At 42.7% G+C, this 24,644-nt stretch overlaps 2 protein-coding genes across 5 annotated transcripts in view; one reads left to right on the top strand and one right to left on the bottom strand.

The window, feature by feature from the left end:
• LOC126956106 (uncharacterized) overlaps window positions 1–24,644 on the bottom strand; it is a 589,638-nt gene that overhangs the window by 155,252 nt on the left and 409,742 nt on the right. The window lies entirely within an intron of this gene.
• The window catches only part of CTNNA1 (catenin alpha 1), a 177,745-nt gene that overhangs the window by 145,553 nt on the left and 7,548 nt on the right, over window positions 1–24,644 (top strand). For all 4 annotated transcript variants that reach the window (XM_050794981.1, XM_050794982.1, XM_050794983.1 and 1 more), the window contains 4 exons: window positions 2,016–2,108; window positions 15,022–15,178; window positions 21,789–21,989; window positions 22,547–22,698. In XM_050794981.1, coding sequence (XP_050650938.1) covers window positions 2,016–2,108; window positions 15,022–15,178; window positions 21,789–21,989; window positions 22,547–22,698 — 603 coding nt within the window. The remainder of the gene's footprint in view (window positions 1–2,015; window positions 2,109–15,021; window positions 15,179–21,788; window positions 21,990–22,546; window positions 22,699–24,644) is intronic.

Genomic DNA, 24,644 nt, shown 5'->3' with positions numbered 1-24,644 from the left:
AAGATTGTGCTGGTAGTGACTGTCCTGGATCCAACATTCAACTGGCCTCCCAAATGATGGGAATAGGCAGGGTGCTGGGCACCTCACCAGGGATCTTTGTTAGTCCCAAAATGCTAACTTTTTCAGTGATCATCATCAGATTTTATGTTTGTTGTTCAAAATGTCGTCTTAAGGCAGTGAAGCAATAGAAGTTGTAGATTACTCTTCATGAACACATCTAATTCAAGCTTTCTCCTTCAGTGAATATTTGTTTCTTTTTTTTTTTTTTTTTTTTTTTGAGACGGAGTCTCACTCTGTCGCCCAGGCTGGAGTGCAGTGGCCGGATCTCAGCTCACTGCAAGCTCTGCCTCCCAGGTTCAGGCCATTCTCCTGCCTCAGCCTCCCAAGTAGCTGGGACTACAGGCGCCCGCCACCTCGCCGGGCTAGTTTTTTGTATTTTTTTTTTTTTTAGTAGAGACGAGGTTTCACCATGTTAGCCAGGATGGTCTCGATCTCCTGACCTCGTGATCCGCCCGTCTTGGCCTCCCAAAGTGCTGGGATTACAGGCTTGACCCACCGCGCCCTGCCAGTTTCCTTTTTTTTAAAGTCATATATTTTACAAAATTTATCTTAGGTCGTATTTTGCAGTGATTTTTTAAGCAAACAAATAGAAATCCCCAGTCATCTCTGTAGATCGTCATCCTGAAAAGAAATGTCTCTTTGCTTGGGTCCGGGTGACAGAGAAGGTGGAACTGTAAGCGTCAGGGAGTGTAAGTGTTGCTTCTTTATGGGACTTTGAAGGACTCATAAACATCAGAGATCTGACTTTCCAGTTCCCTTACATTTTTATGTTTAAATTGCATGTTAACTTCTTTAGTTTCTCCTTGTGTTTGGGCATTGCAGGATTCTGATAGTTAGCAGTCTTACAGAAAGCTGATAATCCTTAACCTGTGACACAACAAACAACTGCCATAATAGTGTATAATTTTTCTGATGTGTTTATGTGCTTAAATTGGGTGGAGGAGTAAAAATCAAAGGTTATTGCCATTGCCCTTGTTTACTCTAGCATTTAAATTCCCGGAAAGTGCCTCTGATATTCAACTGCCTACGCCTTTATCATTCATAACTCAGTTTACAGCTGGGGTAAAGATGTGTCTCAGTCAGTACCATGTATTCAGTTGGGCCCAGTTATTGCTGATGGAATTGGCAAGCCTGTTCATTTAGAAATATGGATAAGTGATCACAGCCTTAGCAGTCTCTACATAGTAACATTACAGAGCTTCAGCAAAGGAAGTATGATGCAACCTGAAGGATTGTTCCTGGCTACGTGAGCTGTATCATTGAGACGGCTGGACAGGAAGGTAAAGATTTCGGTTCAAATTAAGCCGCATCAGCCAGGAGAGATTCAAGCTGTCAGTGTTTTTGAGAAGCCAGCTGAAGGGCAGTTTTGCTCTTAACTATGAAACATAACCAGTTGCCTTTTCCACTTTTGATCATGATTGCCTTTGGTCCATCTTGATGTTGTCTTCCTGTTATTTTTTTTTATTTGAAAAATTGCGTGATGTTCAAATAAAATTCATCTTGCCTTAAGTTAAGCATCTATTCCCTGTCAAATGAGAATAGCACCTTAGAGTTTTTTATTTCCTTCCTTCAAGAACACTGGAAAACACATTTTTATCTGAGGATAACAACAGTTCTTCCCTGATGCCCTTGATTCCTCAGCTTTTCTACCTTATTTCCCATACTAGAAGAACCTTTTTCTGAAGTTACTGTTCACGCGGGTTAGAGGCCATGCAAAGCCTGTGAGTTACAGGCCCTGGGATCTTTTTGATGTATGTTATGAGTCTGTATAGTTTGCTTTGTGCGGAGTTAAAAATGTGTCCTCATCTAAGTAAATAATCAGGCTGTGAGAAGGAAGGCACCCTTGGCCCTCTTGTCATCTGTTCCAGAATGGTCAGAGGTAGGGGCCAGGTATGTGTGTTTTCCTTAGTAGTCAAAAGAGAAAAATCTTTAAAGATTATTTTTTATGTTTATAGGTTGCCAACTTGGCCTGTTCCATCTCAAATAATGAAGAAGGTGTAAAGCTTGTTCGAATGTCTGCAAGTCAGTTGGAAGCCCTCTGTCCTCAGGTAAAGTACAGCTGACACTGGTGACAGCATAACCAAATTGAATTTTGATTAGAGTGGAGAGGAGGTTTATTTTGTAAAGTTTTGTTTTGTCTAGGATTTTAGATGGAAGTCTTGGGAACAAATCACTGACACAGAACCCACAGAGTTTAGAATATTTTTTGTTTAACATTAAGTGACATTTGCATTTGAGATTACATGTTACTCCTTGCCCTTCATTGAAAATGCATAGTGGGCTGGGCACGGTGGCTCACGCCTGTAATCCCAGCACTTTGGGATCCCAAAGTAGGTGGGTCTCTTGAGCCCAGGAGTCTGAGACCAGCCTGGGCAAAATAGCAAAACCCCATCTCTTAAAAAAAAATACATACATACATACATACATACATACAAAAGTTAGCCCGACATGATGGCATGCATCTGTAGTCCCAGCCACTCAGGAGGCTACAGTGGGAGGCTGGCTTAAGCCTGGGAGGTGAAGGTTGCAGTGAGCCGAGATCACGCCACTGCACTCCAGCCTTGGTAACAGAGTGAGACTTTGTCTTGGGGGGTGGGGGAAGGTATGGTGCCCTTCATTGCTGGAAAATACAGGGTGGCAGTGACCACAGTGTCTCTGAGGGTGAGTTTACACCCTCCTTGAGGGAGGGCCATCTGTGACATCTGACCATCCTGGAACCATGAGAGTTACCCCACACTATTTACCTATATTCATTTTAATGGCCAGTATTTCGGTCTTTGTGTTGGAGGAAACCAAATTCACAAGCTAGTGTCTTTATTCTGTAGTGTCATAAAGCAGCCTTACGATGCAGATAGTAAATTTGGCCAGCTGCTGAAGTGAAAGTTCAAGAACTTGTCTCCATTTATAATGGTATATTGGAAGACTGGTGATGAAGCTGCATTACGCATCTGGCGCTCTAGAAAGGCTCTGAAGCATACGTGGCAACGAATGCTTTTTAAGTGCCCAGTGTGTTGCCTGCCTCCTGTGAGGAGAGCTGAGTCCATTTGTCTGGGCTGACGTTCCTTGTCATTCCAGGGGTTTCTAAGGAGTATAAGTGATGGTTCAGTAGAAGAGGTTGCCTCTCCACTTTCCCATGTATAAATTGCTCATGGCATACTCTGAGGACTTACTTCTCTTTACATGTCCTGCCAGAAGGGAGTGGTCACAAATAAAGGAGAGTAAGCAGAGGGACTGGAGTAGTGAAATAGAGATCATAGGTATGAAGTTTCTGTGTTATGTCTGCAACAAATTTTAAAATATTCTGTGACCATTATTTGGCTTTTTCATATAAATAATCCCTGACATTCAAGGTAGGCAACCAAAATAAGTAAAGCTTCTCTTGGTGGTTATTAATCTGGCATTCTCATTGGTACATAGGTTAGCAGGACATTTGTTCTAACACCTAACCATGGGGATTAATTTGCCAATGAGAGTTGCTCTGCCTTAATATTACTGTGATGGACCCATTGTGAATTCATACCATCTGATGGACATTTTCCCAACGTTAGTCCAGTCTTGAAATCTGCCAGTCGTTGACAGCTGCATAGATATTTGCAATGAATCCAATCACCACATCCAGAAGGATCTTGGATGGCCAAGTTGTATGAGACAGATTTGAATTTGGATTCTTTCTTCAAGTTTGTTTGCCATTTACCCTATCAGCACTTTGTTTTTAATGCCTTTGGTTTTCCATTTGGTCTTGAAATGCTTGAAAAGTGACAATGCTTTCACAAATATGTGGAAACAGATGGTAGCATACACTGATCACACCTACCAAGAGTATTTATATAAATGATCTTAAAACCCAGGGAAAAAATCACATGGAGAGTCTAGTAGATTCTAATGAAAACGATGGTGTGCATAACTTGTGTGGCTAAGCCATGTCACATGGGTTTGAGTTAGCTGTCAGAAAGCATCGTGTCTTCCTCTCCCTTGCAGTTTCATTTTTCCTACTAAAACAGATCTCAAGAAGAATAGGCTTTAGGCAGACGGTGCCCAGACCACACTTGGTACTGGGTATGTGTCCTGAAAAAAACCGTGTTTTTTCAAGTGTGATTATTCTTCAGATTATCACCTGGGCTCATTGCTACCCTTGCTCACAAACTGCTATGCACACAGGACTGGGCAGGTTCAGTAATGGCAAATAAAGTAGGTGTTTACAGACGTGGTCACAGCAAACTGGGCATCATGTGCTTGAATTTCAGTAGGCAGCTTTGACTCCACCCCAGCCCCATTATTGCCGGATCCTTTCCTCCTCCTCCTTGTTTCTTCTTCTTTCTTCCTTTTTTTTTTTTTTTTTAAATTGAGATGTAGTCTCACTCTGTCACCCAGGCTAGAGTGCAATAGCATGATGTCTGCTCACTGCAGCCTCTGCCTCCCGGGTTCAAGTGATTCTCCTGCTGCAGCCTTCCAAGTAGCTGGGATTATAGGCATGTGCCACCATGCCCGGCTAATGTATTTTTGGTAGAGATGGGGTTTCACCATGTTGGCCAGGCTGGTCTCGAACTCCTGGCCTCAAATGATGCCTGCCTCGGCCTCCCAGAGTGCTGGGATTACAGGCCTAAGCCACCATGCCTGGCCCCCTTCATTATTTTAAACAAAAATTCTGCAATTCAGATGTTTTGTCATGTCTCAATTTTAAACAATTGGTAACTAATTTAAAGTTGTTAAAATCTTTGCGGAGAATAACTCAAACTCTTCTATGCGCTGCCTCTGGCCTGCTGTGGCCCATGTGTTTCATGCTAAGAGGATCTCTCCTTTAAGGAAGCGAAGGAGTGTTCCTCGGAGGAAGAGGGCCTTGATTGTGGAGACCTCTGCCTCCTCTCCGGTTTGATGTGGGCAGTGATCACAAGCACCAGAGATCCTGATTTCGAGGTATTCCCTTCCAAGGTCTAGGCAAGTTAATCAACACGTTAGGTAACTAACTAGGGTAGTTAGTTAATTCACTGGGAGCTTAATTTGGTGTTTTTAATATGCCGCAGCATGTAGCCAAACATTATTTTAAAGGGTACGTTTCTTTATAGTAAGGCTACTGTTGACCTTTCTTCACAGTGTGGAAGAGGTGCTCAGTGTTTCCAGGATGTGTTTTAGTGTTTTATGTCTCATGCCTAGGCTGCTGTACATAGGCAGCACCACAGTTTGGAGTTGGCTCCTATACGCTATTTTTAGTTTCTGGTGGAGAGAAATGACAGATGGGACCATTAGAAGAGTTTTCGCCCCCCACCCCACCCCCCCTTTTTTTTTCTTTGAGACAGAGTCTCACTCTGTCACCCAGGCTGGAGTGCAGTGGCACAATCTCGGCTCACTGCAACCTGCGCTTCCAGGGTTCAAGCAATACTCCTGTCCCAGCCTCCCAAGTAGCTGGGACTACAGGTGCCTGCTACCACGCCCAACCAATTTTTGTATTTTTAGTAGAGACGGGGTTTCACCTTGTTGGTCAGGCTGGTCTCGAACTCCTGACCTCAGGTGATCCACCTGCCTCGGCCTTCCAAAGTGCTGGGACTACAGGTGTGAGTCACCGTGCCTGGTCTTTCATCCCCATTTTGAAGTTTGTCCTAGGAAAATCCATTCTAAAGTACTCCCTTTTTAGCAGTTGAACAACTTTAACTCAAAATATTTGAGATAGTAAAGTTGAGTTCAGGCTCTGTGCTCACATCTGTAATCCCAGCATTTTCAGAGGTCAAGGTGGGAGGATCATTTGAAGCCAGTATTTGAAGACCAGCCTGGGCAACAGAGCAAGACCCCATCTCCAAAAATAAAAGAAGTGGCTGGGCATGATGGTGTGCACTTGTAGTCCCAGCTACTCAGGAGGCTGAAGCAGGAGGATCGCTTGAGCATAGGAGTTCCAGGCTGCAGTGGGCTGTGATTACACCACTGCACTCCAGCCTGGGTGACAGATTATGACCCCTTCTCTAAATATAAAATCGAGTTGAGGAAGACGTAACCTAAAAGTGGTTGTATTTTATTGGGAGAAGGAACCCACATTTTTTGGCGATTTGTTATCATTAAGAAAAGAGGAGGTAGGTCAGCTCTCTCTCTGCATTGCCTTCTACTTGATAGCTACTGTCTCTCACTCTTTTCTCTGGAAAGGGACCTGCCTCCATCCAAGCAGAGTGCCCCGGCCTCACAAACTTTTACAAGGAAGCAGTTTACAAATTGGTTTGGGAAGGGACTAAAATCTGTACCCTATGTTTTGCTTGTGGATGTGCCCAAGTTTTAGTCTATAGTAGCTGCTTTAAATATTTTAATTTTTAAATTCAAAACCATTTGGTGTGCTGGCCAGGAAGAAAAAACAAAAACACAAAAATCCCAAACCTTGTAAACAGCAGCAGGTTTCTGACATTTTGAGTCTTTAAAATCAAAGGAGGGCATTTTGGAGATTATCTCACTCGATATTTTTTCTTAGTTCATTATGCAAGAATGAGCATTACACATACGTATTAACATTAAGTTAATACAAATCTGGCACTTAAATAATTTATAATGCCTGGTTTAATGCATGGCTTTTCTTGGAAATCTACACAACGGATGAATTAAGTATATGAAGCTTCTACTTTTGTCTTTTGTCTGTCTTTTTTTTTTTTTTAAGAGACAAGTTTTCACTCTATTACCCAGGCTAGAGTGCAGTGGGGCCATCATGACTCACCGCAGCCTTGACCTGCTAGGCTTAAGCAGTCTTTGCACCTCAGCCTCTGAGTAGCTGGGACCACAGGTGGACTCCACGACACTTGGCTAATTTTTGAAATTTTTTGTTTGCCCAGGCTGGTCTCAAACTCCTGAGGTCAGGTGATCCTCCCTCCTGAGCCTCCCAAAGTGCTGGGATTACAGCCGTGAGCCACTGTGCCAGGTCTCTTTTTTCTTTTGGTATTTCTCACTCACTAAATTGAGAAGTTACTTCTGAAATTGTTTATTCTTCCTTCTGCCTCCTTAGATTTATCTTCCATATTTCTTTTTCTGTCATTGTGCTTATGGGAACCCTGATCATATTTGTGGCTGACATGCTTGACACGCATCAAATAAGCATAAACCCAGGCTGGCCTGGCCCCTAGCTGGTGGGAAAATACATGGCCCTTAAAGGAGCACCCCATACATACAGGACGGGGCAGACCTGTGGCCTCAGCTGTCACTTAACCTATTATTTCACAATCATGGGACCATCTGTCTTTGAATCACTTCACTTTTCCACTTTGGTATTCTCTAATCTGGTTTTTTACAAAGCAGTTTCACAGAGAGCTTAAGGGAGATGCTTCTCACTAAAAGCTTCTCTAAGCATTTTCTGTATCCTCCCATCTCTACCCTCCTGTGCCTCCCACCCCTCCTTGACTGAGGTCTGCAGGTGTAACAGCCCCCCAGAGGTGTTGTGCTCTCTTCATAAGGCTTGCATATTGATACTGGTCTGTTGCTTTGGTTTTTTGTAATGTCTGATTTCAGTATCTTAAAATTGGAAAGTGTTTCCTACTTTTTTTCTGGAAAAATCTATGTATATTTGGTATTAGTTCTTTGTATGTTTGGGAGAATTTACCAGTGAAGCCTGGTAACTGGTAAACTCTAGCTGGGCCTGGAATTTGCTTTGTGGGAAGGTTTTTAATGATGAGTTCAGTTTCTTTAATAGACATAGGGATATTTAGGTTATTTTTTTATTCTTGAGTGAGCTTTGGTAATTTGTCTTTCATTAATTTTCTACTCTTTATTTTTTTCCTTCTGCTTGCTTTGGGTTTAATTTGCTCCTTTTCTAGTTTTAAAATTGGAAGCTTTAACTCATTGCCTTGAGACCTTCCTTCCTCCTTTTCTAAGGTAACATTTAAACATTTTAATACTATAAATTTTCCTCCAAGCACTGTTTTAGCTGCCCCACAAATTTTGATTATGATGTGTTAAATATTATAGTTAGGATGAGCAGGAAGGACTCACTGAGAAAGTGATGCATAAACAAAGACCTGAAGGAAATGACAGAGCAAACCACGGAGGATGTCTCAGGGGAGAGAGCTCCAGGAAGAGGGAACAGCAAGTGCAAAAGCTTGGAGGAAGGACATCAGATACCTAAAACAAGTTTAGGGGTTGCAGGGCCTTTGGAGGCCTTGGTCGTAGGCCTTTGGCTTTTGAGATGAGAAACCATTGAAGGGCTTTGAGTAGAAAAGTGACATGATCTTACTTAGGTTATAACAAGATCTCGGCCAGGCGCAGTGCCTCACGCCTATAATCCCAGCACTTTGGGAGGCCAAGACACGAGGACCACTTGAGCCCAGGAGGTCTAGAACAGCCTGAGCAACATAGCGAGACCCTGTATCTATAAAAATAAAAAAACTGCCAGGCAGAGTGGTGCAAGGCTATAGTCCCGGCTACATGGAAAACTGAGGTGGGAGGATTGCTTGAGTCCAGAGGTCGAGGGTATAGTGAGCCATGATTGTGGCCCTGCTGCACTCCAGCCTGGGTGACAGAGTGAGACCCTGTCTCAAAAACAAAAAACCAAGATCTCTCTAACTTCTGTGAAGAGGGATAGACGCAGAGAGGCTTTTTAGGAAATTGCAGTACACAGAATAATGGTCTCCCAAACATGTCAATTTCCTAATTCCCTAAACCCAGGAATGTATTACCTCACATGGCAAAGGGGACTCTTCAGGGATGGATAAATTAAGGCTCTTTAGATGGAAAGATTATCCTAGATTATCCCAGTGGACCCCCCAATATAATCACAAGTGTCTTTATATGAGGGAGGCAGGGGCATCAGAGGCAGAGAAGAAAATACGATGAAGGAAGCAGAGGCTGGCCGCAAGTCAAGCAATGTGTGCATCCTCAGGAATTTGGAGAAGTCAAGGGCTGGCTTTTTCACTAGAACCTCCAGAAGGAACACAGATCTGATGATAATGTTGTTGATTTTAGTTATGTAAGACCCATTTCAGAATTCTGACCTCCAGAAACTGTAAGATAATAGATTTGTATTGTTTTAAGCCACTAAATTTGTGGTAATTTTTATTACAGAAGCAATAGACTAAAACAGATGATATTGTACTAATCCAGGCCAAGAGTACAGTGGATATGGTGAGCACTGATTAGAGTCTGGATATATTTTGAAGGTGAAATTTGCTGAAGGATTAGATGTGAGGTGAGAGAGAAAGAGAGTCAGGGAATATAACACAGTTTTGAGTCTAAGCAGCTGAAGGACGGAGTTCCCATTTATTTTGATAAGGAAAGATGGTTTGGGGAAAGAGATCTAAGTTTTGGATATGTTAATTTTGAGGTGCCTATTAGACGTGCAGGATGCATGTCATGTTGAGGGAAGAGGTCTGAACAGGATGTATAAATGTGAGACATCACCAAGGGAGTGAGTCTCCCTGAAGGAAAGGTCTGAGTGGAACTGGGGTCCCTAACATTGAGAGTTTCAGAAGGTGAGCAGTGGCCAGCACAAGAGCCTGAGGAAGTGCTGTCAGGACCAGAGCCCCAGAAGCTGGCAGTGTCTTAGAAGCCAAATGAAAGAGAAAAAAAAAGGGGGGTTTCTGGGAAAAGATTAGATGAGATTGCCCAGGGGTAGGAAGAGTAGAAAGAGTAGAGAAGGCAGCATAGAACTGAGCTTTGAGGAAATCCCAAGAGCGTAGAAGACGACGAGACAGCAAAGGAGACAAAGACAAAATAGCCAGAATGATGGAAACAAAATGGAAATAGTGTTTGAGAAAATCCAACATCCAATCCTGAAAGAACACTTTACAAACTAGGAATAGGAGAGAACTTCCTTAGCCTGATAAAGAATCTCCATCAACAGTCGGTAGCTAACATTATACTTAATGGTAAAGACTGAATGCTTTCCCTGTATGATCAGAAATAGGACAAGGACGTCCACCCTTGCCACCCTTATGTCACACTGTACTGGGGCTCAAGCCAACAATAGCATTTTAAAAGTTAACGATCAGCACAGTGATCCTGCCTAGTTGGGGGCTCCTTGCAAATTTAATAGTAACATTAATTTTTGTTTTTAAAGTTATAAATAAGAGTAAACTCCACCCCCACCCAATAGCTGTTTTCTCATCATTTATACTTTACCTTAAGTGGTCCATTCCTGTCCCTGTTTTTCTACTGCTGTTTTGGTGTTTTCCTTATTGATTTACATAATATTGTATATTTAATCTGTAATATATATTTAAATATAGACATACATAATTGTATTTATAGGTTGACTTCTCCCATTGTTATTTTGAAATAGAATTTTCTAAGACATAAATATTGTGACTAATGATGACTTAGTACATATGGCGACTTAGTATATAACCGAAGTGACTTTTTTAAAACTTTCATTCAGTTTCGTTTTTTAAACTTTCTTTCAGTTTTTTTTTTCTTTCTTAACTTTCATTCAGTTTCATTGAAACTGATTGTTTCTTTACAGATTTAACCTTTACATATTTCATATGAATTGCTTTGTGGGAGATCTGACACTCCCTTCATTTCTTCCTGGCATATAGAAAAGCTGTTGGTTTTTACTATTTTACATTGTCTTTAGTTACATTAATGAACTTTTATTCTAAGAGTTTTTTCAGGCCAGGTACTGTGGCTTACGCCACTAATCCCAGCATTTTGGGAGGCCAAACCGGGTGGACCACCTGAGGTCGGGAGTTCCAGACCAGCCTGACCAATACGGTGAAACCACATCTCTACTAAAAATACATAAATTAGCCAGGTGTGGTGGCACACACCTGTAATCCCAGCTACTCAGGAGGCTGAAGTGGGAGACTCGCTTGAACCTGGGAGGTGGAGGTTGTAGTGAGCTATCATGCCACTGCACTCCAGCCTGAGCGACAGAGGGAGACCCTGTCTCCAAAAAAAAAAAAAAATAATAATTTATATACTTCAATTTTCTGTGTAATTTGCATTGGAATGTGTGATTTTTCTCATTTTTCTAACAGCTTTTCCTATTATTTTCATTTCTTACCTTATTTCATTGGCTAGAAAGTCCATTATATTATTATTTAACCAGTGGTGACAGTAAGTATTCCAATTAATAATGTCTTGATTTTTTAAGGTAAATGATTTTATAAAAGTTTCACAATTCAGTGTCGTGTTGGATGATTAAAGTAGTATGTTAAGGACATATCTATATATTTTTTAAAAGAGTGACAGGGTCTCACCGTTACTCAGGCTGGAGTGCAGTGGCATGATCGTGGCTTACTGCAGCCTTGGCCTCCTGGGTTTAGGCGATCTCCCCACCTCAGCCTCCCAGAGTGCTGGGATTACAGGCATGAGCCACTGTGCTCAGCCAGGACACCTCTTTCTATTCCAAATTTAGTAAGAGTAATCAGAAATGAGTATTTAATATTATCAGCTGTCTTTTGTACACAATTCTGTAATCAAAATGAGAAAATTAACCTTAGGCAAGGTGCTTCCCCTCATTATACTGTATGTGATATATTACAAAGATTTCCCTTTGTAGTGGAAAATACTTAAAACATATAATTAATTCCCTGCCCATGTTTACTTGGCTCTCTTAGGAAACATTTTTACTAGCCAGATATTCTTACAGTGCATAGCTCCACTCTGATACATGGATACATTATTGAATTAATAAGTTAATTAATGAAGAAAGTGGTCTTACAATGGTGAACACATCTGGTGGATAAGGAATGGCAGGAAGGAATAAGTCTCTTGGATGAAAATGTGGGAGACCACAGCATAACATGTGAGAAAAACAAGGATCTCTTCTTCCAAATTATTGCCTAAACCCAGGCACTTATGGAAGTGTTGGGCTATTAATAGTTCATAAACTGGGATGGCTCAGTTCCCTATGCCTGTGAATCTATAATTGATAGTCTGATAATCTACCAGTTCTAACTGTTTAGGAGAGAAGAGGAATAGTGGCACCAATCTAGTGGGTCTGAGTCTTCTTTAGTCTGTTATCACCTCCAGCCTTTGAGGGCTAAGTTACAACATTCTTGAATACACCTCCAGTAAATCGGGAATTACACCCATGATCCAAAGCATCTGAAAACTCACCCCAGACTCCTCCATTCAGGGCTGCCCCCACACTCCTGCCTCATCCAGGTCCAGCACTTTCCTCTTGTCTTTGCCTCCTTCCCAAGTTGCATGTTATAAACACATTTACCGGGCTGGGCACAGTGGCTCATGCCTGTAATGCTAGCATTTTGGGAGGCCAAGGCAGGCGGATCACAAGGTCAGGAGATCGAGACCATCCTGGCTAACACAGTGAAACCCTGTCTCTACTAAAAATACAAAAAATTAGCCAGGTGTGGTGGCATGCGCCTGTAGTCCCAGCTACTTGGGAGGCTGAGGCAGGAGAATCACTTGAACCTAGGAGGTGGAGGTTGCAGTGAGCCGAGATCACACCACTGCACTCCAGCCTGGGCGACAGAGGGAGACTCCGTTTCAAAAAAATAAAATAAACACATTTACTTCTAATAACCCATAAGCACCTTGTACCTAAGAATCCTACTAATTATTCTCTCAGCCCATTTTCATACTACTCTCATTATTCACTTATTCAATGAATACAGCTGAAGGATCTGAATAGACATCTCTTCAAAGAATATAAAGAAACGGACAATAAGCATATGAAACAATACCTGTCATCATCAGCCATCAGGGTGATCACTTCAGATCTGCTAGCATGTCTAGAATTAACCAAAAAGGGGGAAAATAACAAGTGTTAGTGAAGATGTAGGGCATGGTAGCCCTCATACACACTAGTGGGATGTAAAATGGTGCAGCCACTTTGGAAAAAGGTAAAGCAGCTTCTCAAAAGGTTAAACACAAAGTTTACTATATTTCCCAGCAGTTCTACTCCATTCCCAGAGAAATAAAAACATAGAAACGTGTATGAGCGTTCATAGCAACATTATTCATAACAGAGTGGCAATAATTCAAATGTTCATTAACTAATGAATGGCTAAATAAAATGTGGCATGGTCATATAACAGAATCTTATTCATCAACAAAAAGGAGCAAAGTACTGGTACATGCTACACATCAATGAACTTTTAAAACATTATGTTAGGCCGGGAGCAGTGGCTCATGCCTGTAATCCCAGCACTTTGGGAGGTGGTCAGGAGTTCGAGACCAGTGTGGCCAGCATGGTGAAAACCCGTCTCTACTGAAAATACAAAAATTTGCCTGGCGTAGTGGCGCACACCTGTAACCCCAGCTACTTGGGAGGCTGAGACACAAGAATCACTTGAGCCTGGGAAGGGGGAGGTTGCAGTGAGCTGAGATCGCGCCACTGCATTCCAGCCTGGGTGACAGAGCAAGACTCAGTCTCAAAAAGAAACACACACAAAGCAAGTTACAGAAGTCTACATGTTACATGATTCCATTTATCTGAAATGTCCACAATAGACAGATCCATAGAGAGAGAAAGTAAATTAGTGGTTGCAAAAAAAAAAAAAAGGGAGGGGTAAGGAGAGTTATGGGAAATGGCTGCTAATGGATATGGATGGGGTTTCTTTTTGGAGTGATGAAAATGTTCTAAAACTGAATGTGGTGAATGTTGCACAACTGCAAATATACTTTAAAAAAACCAATGAAATTGTGGCCTTTAAATGGGTGAATTGTAGATAGGTGAATTTTATCTCAATAAAGCTGTTTTTTGTCTTTTGGTTTTTTTGGAGACAGAGTCTTCCTATGTTTGCCCAGGCTGGTCTTGAACTCCTGGGCTCAAGCAATCCTCCTGCCTCAGCCTCCCAAAGTGTTGGGATTACAAGCTTGAGCCACCATGCCCAGCTTGTCTTTTTGAGGTGGAGTCTCAGTGTGTTGCCCAAGCTGGAGTGCAGTGGTGGGATCACAGCTCACTGTACCCTTGACCTCCTGGGCTCAAGCAGTGTTCCCACTTTGGCCTGTCAAGTAGCTGGGACTACAGGTGTGTGCCACCATGCCCAGCTCATTTTCTTTATTGTTTGTAGAGATGGGGTCTCACTATGTTATCCAGGCTTTAAAATTAATATTTATTTTATTTTTTTCATTTTATTTATTTATTTTTTTGAGATAGAGTTTCACTCTTGTTGCCCAAACTGGAGTGCAGTGGTGTAATCTCTGCTCACCGCAGCCTCCGCCTCTCGGGCTCAAGCGATTCTCTTGCCTCAGCCTCCTGAGTAGCTGGGATTACAGGCATGCACCACCACATCTGGCCAATTTTGTATTTTTAGTAGAGATGGGATTTCACCATGTTGGTCAGGCTGGTCTTGAACTCCCGACCTCAGGTGATCTGACTGCCTTGGCCTCCCAAAGTGCTGGGATTACAGGTGTGAGCCACTGCACCTGGCCTAAAATTATTTTTAAATCTTAATAGGTTATACATTTTTTGAGCAGTTTTTTTGTCAAATATTCGTCCATTAAGAAGAAAATGAAAAATACTTTTGCTTAGATACAATGTATTTTTCATGAATACATTTTGATAATGTATCGAGAACCTGAAATGCCACATTTTCATCACAAGATATTTGTGGTGAGTAACCAGAACAACCCAGACATCCTACAGTAGGAGAATAACAGTGTGTCCATAACATAGAATAATAAACTTAGTGTTTTAAACATATATTTAATGATATGGAGAAGTATTTACAATAAGAATCAGCATAGTCCATTTTAAGTGGCATATAATTCTAACTGTGTATTTTTTGATGTGGCTATATATGTGTCTATATGAGGAGTAAAAAGCCTAGAATTTAGTGTCACTGAAAATGGTAGACTTGCCACCATGAATAAGCTAGTACAGTTAATTTTTTTTTTGTTTTATCATTGTCCATAGTTTGCAAATAAAATATGTATTACTTCAACCTCACCATATAAAACCTGTAGTTTAACACTCTTCCCCTGTCTTTGTGATAGTTAGGATAGAGCATGTGGTGTGATGTCTCCTAGTGAAATGCATGTAAGGCAAAGCCATGACTCTGAAAAAGAGTAAACAATGAAGTTTAATATCTTTTGCAGGTTATTAATGCTGCATTGGCTTTAGCAGCAAAACCACAGAGTAAACTGGCCCAAGAGAACATGGACCTTTTTAAAGAACAGTGGGAAAAACAAGTCCGTGTTCTCACAGATGCTGTCGATGACATTACTTCCATTGATGACTTCTTGGCTGTCTCAGGTAATGAGCTGGTTCCCCAGAGAAGTATGTGAAGATGTTCATAATTACTTTTGTCTAAGTTGTATTAATGGGCAAACACTCCTACGTCTTGGCAGGTAAATTATTCTAACAATAATATTGTGCTGATTTTCATTTTAATGTTTAAAAAGCCATCAGCTACAGAGTTTTCAAGTGACAGCTACTCAGCTACTGGGAAGTAGCTGGGGTTGGAGATGTTTCCCTTGATAGGGCTGGTCTGAATCCTAGGAGCATGAATTAGAAACCTGGGTGGCAAAGGCTTATCCCTGCTTGTATAGAGTGAGGTCTTTCAACTGGGGCCGGTAGAACACTATGACCATCCATCATCCCTCTTGCTGCCATTGTGTTTAGAAAAAAACATTGATCTGTGTCTTGGTGGAGACTGTGGTTATTTGTTATGAGCCTATGAAACTTAGGAGAAGAAGGGATTCTCAACATCATCACCTTTAGTTTCTTTTTAAAAATAATTTCTTCCCTTCTTGGAAAGCCTCTCTTCTGTCTCTCAGAGATGATCGCAGTCATAGTTTATCTGCCTACTTTTCCAAAGACAGAATGTCTGCATGATGCACAGATAGAAAACAGAGAGGAAATATTTAAGTGCCATTTAATTATGAACTTGCAAAAAATAAATCTGGGTAATTCACCTCACAAAAACAGTTGATTTCATTATATAAACATAAACTGGTAATGACTTAGTAAATTGCATTCATATAGAAAATGTCTGTCAAATGCAATTCAGTGTTTATCGCACAGAGATAAATTTCAATCCCATCTTCTTAGAGTTGAGTAACTATAAATGCATTCTCCATTTAACGGGGCCTCTGTTGCCCTTTGCTACACGGCTTGTTCTCTGAAAGTGCCAGACTTCCTGAGGCCAGTGGCTGTGGGCAGAATCAGTGGCTAAGTTTTTGTAGGGCTGAAACTACCTGTCACCCCAGGGAACCACAGGCTAGAACGTGGCAGTAGGGCTCAAAACAGAAGCGGGGCTTAAGTACATGCACAGCACAGCCCTCCAGCAGTGACCTATATAAGAGTGACTGTGTATTCTGCATACCAATGCCTCCCTGTCTTCGCACTCTCTCCTTAGGACGGGTAGTCTTGGCTTAACTTGAGAAACTGAGGAGCAGGCAATCTGTAAACTGCAAAAAGTAGGGGGTAAACCATGTTGCTGCAAGACTGCCAAATTGCAGGTGTTGGTACTTTAAAACAAAAAACTCATTTGCAAGCACATCTTTGCAGGTGCCAAAAATGCAGCAATGGCTTTTTTGGGAAATCTTGGCCTTCTGTTGTTTTTCCCAATGAAGTACTGAATTATTCTTTTTCATCGGTTTAGAGAAAAACATTCCACCTTCACAGCACACTTTTAAGCAAACAACAAATTCTGAAATCTAAATGCAGAGCCCTCCTCCGGATAAATACTACATTCTTAAAGTTACTTTTTTGAGATTAGGTTGGGTATGTCTCAGGCTTGGTCTCAAGGGATTTTCAGTCCTCCTTATAGCAAAGTAAAATGTAGCAGCATCAAATGTCCCTCATGCACCATTCGTCAAGTCAGTGAAGAAAAGGGATTCTGCAGCAGCATTTAGTGGATTCTAGGCAATATCTTTAGGGCATGTGACATAAAAGAATGTAAAGAGAAATCACATTCTTTTAACAGATACACTGTTGTCTGGTGAGTGTGTTTCGTTTTTATGCAAATGTATGAGAGTATAAGAGGGGATTGATTTGATGGAAAGGAGTTTAGACAGTTTCTATTTAGCAAATAAAATCATGGAACAATTCTTTCAGTCAAAGGTGGTGGTGGTTTTAGAGCATCTGAATTTTAGAAGTCTACCCTGGTGTGTTTTTCTGATGTTCTGTCACAGCCTTGCTTAGGAATGTTAAGTAATTAAATCACCAATAGGGCAAGACCTTTCTTCATAATTCCTCTGATTTATACAATATGCTTTTTGGGGGGAATAGATAAAGGATGGAGACAAGCAGATGCCTGTGCAGGTTTCTACTGGAATGACCAGTTAATTTGCAGCATTCAGACTCCTTTATACTCTTACGTACATACCTTACCCATGGTAGCTTTAGCACTTTTTTTTTTTTTTTTTTTTTTTTTGAGATGGAGTTTTGCTCTTGTTGCCTAGGCTGGAGTGCAATGGCGGGATCTCAGCTCACCACAACCTCTGCCTCCTGGTGGTTCAAGCAATTCTCCTGCCTCAGCCCTCCTCCCGAGTAGCTGGGATTACAGGTGCTTGCCACCATGCCCTGCTAATTTTTTGTATTTTTAGTAGAGACAAGGTTTCACCATGTTGGCCAGGCTGGGCTCAAACTCCTGACCTCAGGTGACCCACCCGCCTCAGCCTCCCAAAGTTCTGGGATTACACGTGTGAGCCACCGCATCCGGCCCAGCTTTAGCAGTTTTTATTTCGGGGGACTGGAGATACTTCTCCATCTCACCTGACACACAGCCTAGGCAAGTGTCATCTACAGCAGTCACGGGCAGTATTTAGATGAGAAGCCACATCTTGGCCCTGACCTGACCCTGCCTCATTTGTCAATGTCCCCTGGCCCTAAAGCATAGTGGTGCTTTGGTGGACCCATAGTGAGATGGGCTTGTTTTTGAGTAGGGGGCTGCCTGGCAAGTGCCCAGCACAGGATCTGGCTTTTGAGGTAGGTGGGCTTCGTAGCTTTTACTAAACGAACAGCAGGGATGCACCCTGACTCCTTGGAGTGTTTGTTTTCTTCTGTCTCCTGGGGCTTGAGGCCCTTTGATACAGTGTGAGAGGTTTTATGTAGTATTTGCATTTGTGATTTTCCACCATCAAATTCTTTTACACTCCATGGGGCCTGGATATTGGCTATAGCGCTGTCCAGTCACTGAGAACCCGTCCATGAGTAAATCATTTATGGAGTAGGGCTTCAACTCCTTTGTTCTGGATATTCTGCCCCATTGGTTCCAGAAATTCCCTCATACTTAGAACAAGTCATGTCCTGATCTGTGGCTCAAAAAGTAATAGTCATCTTGTGTATAACCTGGTGCAGCCACCAAGACCCCATGCCAGCATTTTATGAGGCTGTAGGGCAGGGGAACTTTGGTCATTGCCAAATAATGTGACAGTCGCACTTGCATAGAAAGAGAGGAATATGCATGATACCTCCAGGGAGGAGGGGTAGGGTCTCCTCAGCCACAAGCTGTTCTATTCCAAATGCTGCCTTGTAAATATTGGAGATGGTTTAAAATGGTAGCATTCAGCAAACCAAGAATATATTTATATTGACCAATCCCTTAAGGAGAGTGGTTTGAAATTCATCAAAGTGATAGAGACTCTTTGAATTTCACTTGGATTGTATTTGATAAACATTTTCCATGGAAATGTTATTGATTTCCATTCTCTCACTCTGCTTACATGTTGCAGTTTTGGCTCCCTTTTTTTGAAGATGCAAGTGATTGTTTAGAGAAGCTGTAATTGGGTTTATTAAATTTTTTACTAAATGCTCTTAGAAACAATATAATGCATTAAATGCTTTGGAGCAACACTTGGAGTGGTAATTTGCACTCTCCTTCATTAAGTGTCAGTGTGTCCAAAATATTTGGTCTGATTGGGAGGTCATTAAATAGAAAGATTACTGTACCTAAATGTTGGTTTTGTGTTTAATAGCAGAAATGCTAAACTATAGACAGAGTTTCTGTCTTTGGAGGAAGTGGTGAAGTTAGATTAGTGGTGATTTTTTTTTTTTTTTGAGACGGAGTCTCACTCTGTTGCCAGGCTGGACTGCAGTGGCGTGATCTTGGCTCACTGCAGTCTCCACCTCCCGGGTTCAAGCGATTCTCCTGCCTCAGCCTCCTGAGTAGCTGGGATTACAGGCGCCTGCCACCACACCCACCTAATTTCTGTATTTTCAGTAGAGATGGGGTTTTACCATGTTGGCCAGAATGGTCCCGATCTCCTGACCTTGTGATCTGTCCGCCTCAGCCTCCCAAAGTGCTGGGATTACAGGCAGGAGCCACCATGTAATCAGAAATCACCTGGCCGGTGATTTTTTTTTTCCTTTTTAAGCCTACTACATAGAGTTTACATGGCAAGCCCTCAGAATAGTTCATGTCACAGGGTAAATCCTCTACATAAAGTATGAAACATCGTTTTCATTTTCTTTGTGTGCAGCAGCCCTGCATACGCTGCTTGCTATAAAGATACCCAGGGCAGAGGGTACAAAGAAGAGGCTCTATTGCTACACATTGTAGACTGAAGTTCTGACATCTCTTATGGAGAATGCCAATCAGCATCGTTCCTGGAGGGCAATTAGGTACCATACTTCTACTTTAAACATATATACCTTTTAACTCAGCGATCTCATTGCTAGACATTTTCTCTAGGGGAGTGTCACAAATGTTTGCCAAAATACCTGTATAGGGATGTTTTCTTCAACCAGAATGTCTAAGGGAAGATTGAATAAGTGAATTATAGCCCCTCCATCTCTTCAGTAGGGTACTATGCAGCCATTAAAATGGACGAGGTAGATCTGTAGGGCCATACCTAGAAAGGTTTTCAAGTGAAAAAGATACAATAGTGTCCATAATATAATTCCTTTTATATTCATTTACATATAGTTGTCCATATTTTATATGGACTGGTGTGTGTGTGTGTATGATTTTTTTCTATTAGAAGCACACCTATAAATCATGTGTTGGACAGCTGTTCATGGGTACAGATTTGTGTATCTACTCATAGTGGACCTATGCTGTTTCCTTAGCTAAAATGATTTATGGTTTCAGTTAGTGTGGGCACAGCCTGTCCCCCTCCGTTAAACAGTGGACTCGCACCTCCCCGCATCAGGTTCAGTTGTGGAGAGGAGGCTGGGTGCTCTGTCCTGGGCGGCAGCCTCAGCGAGGCTGGGGCTTTCCTAGAGACAAGTGTTTCATGAGGGTAGAGAATATTACTTTGTTCAGCTTCCTGAAGTGGGGAATGTTACTCTAAAAAATGGCGTACCCTTTCCTGGTTTAGGTTCATCTAGAAGAAGGCCAGGATGAATTCAAGAAAGTCTAGATGGATTTAAAAAAAAAAAAAAAAATAGATGTATCTAGACAAAGGTTAAAAAATCCTTGGTAGAAGTTTGGGTCACTTTGTTTAATGAACGGGAAGGAATGCCATACTTCATTGATTCTGAAACAGGGATGAGTCTTAAAATCAATGATATGAGAAAATATTGGTTCTTAGTTTTGTTATCAACACACTTTCTTTCCATTTTATTCCTTTCTTTTCCTTAGCAATGCAAGTTTCATCTTAATGGTATCGTGTTAGATCCAGTAAAAGCAACAATTTTTAACCCAAGACCTTGTATGGTCGGCCTGCTCAGTACATTTTTTAGTTTGAATTATTAGAGTTTATATACTTCAGAAATGCTTGTGATGGGCTCCAAATCCGTTTATTCTTGTAATTGGTTTAAATGTCCCTCTTAAAATGTGTTTATGTTAGAAGTTTAATATGTTTACTCTTTCATTAGTTCATTGGTATAAACCCTGGCAAGTCTCATAATCTGTAATTAATAGAGATCAAAATATGGTCTTAACTATATTGCAGTAATCTAGTTTTCCCTTCTCTAATAAGAATTCTTACTATTTCCTGGCCTTCTCTGGAAAGGTATTTTTTGTTTGTTTTGGTTTTTGTTTTTGAGACGGAGTCTCACTCTGTTGCCCAGGCTGGAGTGCAGCGGCGTAATCTCGGCTTACTGCAACCTCTGCCTCCTGGGTTCAAGCCATCCTCCTGCCTCAGCCTCCAGATATGCACTTTAATGGCTGCATAGTTCCCATAATTCACTTATCCACTCTTCTCTTGGTTTGCTTCCACGTTGTTATTATAGATGAGTTTGAGCAAACTCTTTGTGGTGGGGTTCCTAAAAATGTATAGTGTCAGGCTTTTTCCTTTGAGGAAAAATAGTTGTGGTGTTTTGCCCAAATTCAGCTGTGTGACTGTTAGGAGCCACCCATCAGCTTCATAGGAGTCAGGGGTTTTCACCTCTAGGGACCCTTCAAATATCACAATAAGCCCATCTGTGTACCATGAAGAGGGTTATTAAATAGTTCATCTCATGCCTCAGGCTCCTCTAGAGGAGGCTTCAACCTGCTTTCCAGCACCTTCTCCTATCCCTGGGCTGTACTGGCTTCTTGGTAGATTGTCTGAATATCATCAGCATCTCCTGGAGGGAGAGGGAGAGCGGACAGTGGACTTTTGTTCTAATTTAGCCTTTCCTTTATTTGGGACACAGGGTCAGTGAAGCTAGAGGAAGAGAAGTTATTGATGCTTCTGTGATTTTCTGCCAGGCTTACAGAACAACTGTGTCTCAAAGATGGGCATGTCTCCTGTTTTTTGTTTTATTTTGTTTTATTTTTAAAGCCTGGAATGAAGATTGTTATTCTTGAGGGTGATAACAGGTTTAGTTTCTGTCTCTGTCACTAGTCACTGGTCTCTCCAATGAAATATATGTAAAGCTTTCAGCACTGTGGCTGGCACCAAGCAAACAATAAATGATAGATGCCAGCTTACAGTTGCCACCTTCTCATAGAAGGCCTCCTTCCTCATTCAGCTTTTTGCTTGTTCTCCAGAGAATCACATTTTGGAAGATGTGAACAAATGTGTCATTGCTCTCCAGGAGAAGGATGTGGATGGCCTGGACCGCACAGCTGGTGCAATTCGAGGCCGGGCAGCCCGGGTCATTCACGTAGTCACCTCAGAGATGGACAACTATGAGCCTGGAGTCTACACAGAGAAGGTTCTGGAAGCCACTAAGCTTCTCTCCAACACAGGTACGGGAACTCTAGCTTTTCAGTGCTCGCACACACTGCAACCTGAGTAGGGCAGGCCACCCGATTAGCCCAGCCCTGTGGTGAGGAAGGAGGAGTCGGGAACTCAGATTTGGTCTCATGGCACATTGGGCTCCTGAGAAGTTGGTCATAGCCAAATTCAGGCCTCACAAGCATATTTTCTTCATATGTATCTCATGAGTAATCATGGGACTAATTCTAAACACACTATTTAAGATGAATTTCTGAGTTTAACCTCTTATTAGTGAGTAAAGACTAAATTAAGGTAGGTCCCATTCTTAAGCAAGGCTTCAAGTTAGTCTCACTTCCAAGTTCTCAACCATCCAATCCCTCTGTTGCAGAGAAAAAGATGATTTGAGTTGTTGAGTTGTTGTAAAATACTGCATTTATTTCAACCATAAATACTCCTCACATAGATAGAAGCAGAGGCTCTTCATCATAAGCCTCACCTCTTTCTGTCTAGCTGAGTGATTCAGGGAGGGTCAGGGGAATGATGCTGCCTGCATACCAGGACATCTGCTGTGCCCCTTTCTCCACAGTCATGCCACGTTTTACTGAGCAAGTAGAGGCGGCCGTGGAAGCCCTCAGCTCGGACCCTGCCCAGCCAATGGATGAGAATGAGTTTATCGATGCCTCCCGCCTGGTATATGATGGCATCCGGGACATCAGGAAAGCAGTGCTGATGATAAGGGTGAGTAACTGCATTTCAGACTTAACAGCTTCTTTCTTATCATTTGCTAAACTTGAGCAATGCGTCATTCTAGAACTCGGCAGATGCGGTAGCAGTATATTAAAACCATGAATCTAAAATCTGTTAGAATGAGATATATTTAATTATGTTGTCTAAAATGACTGTTAGTTGCAAGGAGCCCAAACTTGGGCCAAGAAGAGGAGCTAGCCTGAGTTGACGATTTAATTTAGGATAAACAGTCTCTACAACATGAGGCTTCAGTTTGAGTTAGGCAGGAAATTATAGAAAATAATGGTTCTCAAGCTAGTATCAGAGAAGGAAGTCTTTTTGTAATGCAGATTCAAGTTACTGTTCACATGGAGTGCCCCTCTCTTCGGAGAGGCTGCAGGCAGACAGGATGATGGAACCCCAGGGTGTTGCGGGGAGAAGTGGCTTCAGGTGATGCTCCTAGGCTCATGGCCAAGTGCTGAACCCCTTTCCCCATAGCCAGAATGCCTGGAGGGCCTGTAGCAAGGGCAGAGGAGAAACGGGCCTCTGCGGCATCTGTGGTTGAGCTCCCGGCTTACCTTCCTGCTCTCTGACACTATTCCTGTCTTCATTCAAGAATTATCCTTCCAGCCCCTGGGCGTCTCAGTTTCTTGATGTCTTGTCCTCCTCCACCTCAGCCTCGTGGCCATAGCCGTACCTCAGCTTTTGTCACTGCCTGCCATTGTCTTTGTCATCCCCAGCAGCCCGGTTCTATTGTTGAGGTTGCGCCCTTGAGTCCTGCAACTCCCAGCGAGCCTTTGAGTCCACTGTGGGGTCTTCAGTCAGTTGGTCCTCCCTGTTTGACACTCACTCAGCCCCTTGTGTCCTTGGTTCAGTCTTTTTTCAGCTTTGAGTCCATAGTTGAATATTCTCACTCCTCTGCCCAGCTGTTTCCTTACACTTGCCTTGCAAGGTGCAGTCTTAGCAAGATCCTGCTCTCCTGAGCACAGTGCAGATGGCCACAGCCACGCCGACGGAGCCGCAGAAGCCGCGGCCATTTGTGGGCCCTTGCTGCCCTGCAACAGGTGCCCGTCCACCCACCCACACCTGTGCCCCTGTGCTATTTGGCCCTCTTGCCGATTTCATTGAGGATACTGAGGCAGTTAGTACGGCCACCCGGCTGCATCCATGCCTGTGTGCTCTGCCTTCCTCCTAGGACTATGGGCATTGCTGTTGGTGCTTCTGGCCGAGGCCGTCCCTTGCATGTCCTTGTACTGGGGTCCCAGCTTCTTCACCCCCTGCCTTCTGTACCTTTCCCCAAGCCTATGATGATTTCTCCCATTTTTAAGGGGGAAAAAATCTCTTGACCCACACCCCTACTCAGTCTCCTTGGCTGGTTTCTCCCCATCTCCTCAGCCTGTGAAACATGGGTGTGGCCTGCTGGGAAGTCCTTGGCCTCTTCAGAGTCCTGTCTAGAGGCCGACTCTCCTAAGTTCCACACTTGCCTGTGCACCTTGCCTCCTCCCTCTCACTTGCTCCACCCAGGCAGCACATGTTGATAGTGACTCCGTCTTCCCTTGCTCATGCGCAGACCTCGGATCTTTTATTTCCCTTTTGTCCCATACCCCACATCCGCTTTATCTGTGAATTCTTTTGGCTCTCCCTTCACAGTAGAGAACCTGAACATGTTCTCACCCTCGTCCAAGCCGCCAGCACCTCTCACCCGGGTTCATGCAGGTGCCACTCAGCTGGTTCCCCGTTCCAATCCTGGGTGCCTACAGTCTCATGAGCCACAGGGCAGCCAGAGCGATTTCTCTAAGCTTCAGTCAGATCATGTTATCCTCTGTGCCATCCTCTCTACAGGCAGCCACGTCATTCTTTATGCTGGCCTACAAGGCTTTCTAGGACTAGAACCTGTCACTTCTCCAACCTCATCTCCTGCTGATCTCCCCTTGTGCTCATGGGGTTCCAGGCAAGCC

The sequence above is a fragment of the Macaca thibetana genome, chromosome 6 (genome assembly GCF_024542745.1).
Source record: "Macaca thibetana thibetana isolate TM-01 chromosome 6, ASM2454274v1, whole genome shotgun sequence".
Taxonomy (NCBI): domain Eukaryota; kingdom Metazoa; phylum Chordata; class Mammalia; order Primates; family Cercopithecidae; genus Macaca; species Macaca thibetana.
Note: the sequence above shows the minus strand (reverse complement) of the source record. Positions and strands in the feature narration are given on the sequence as shown.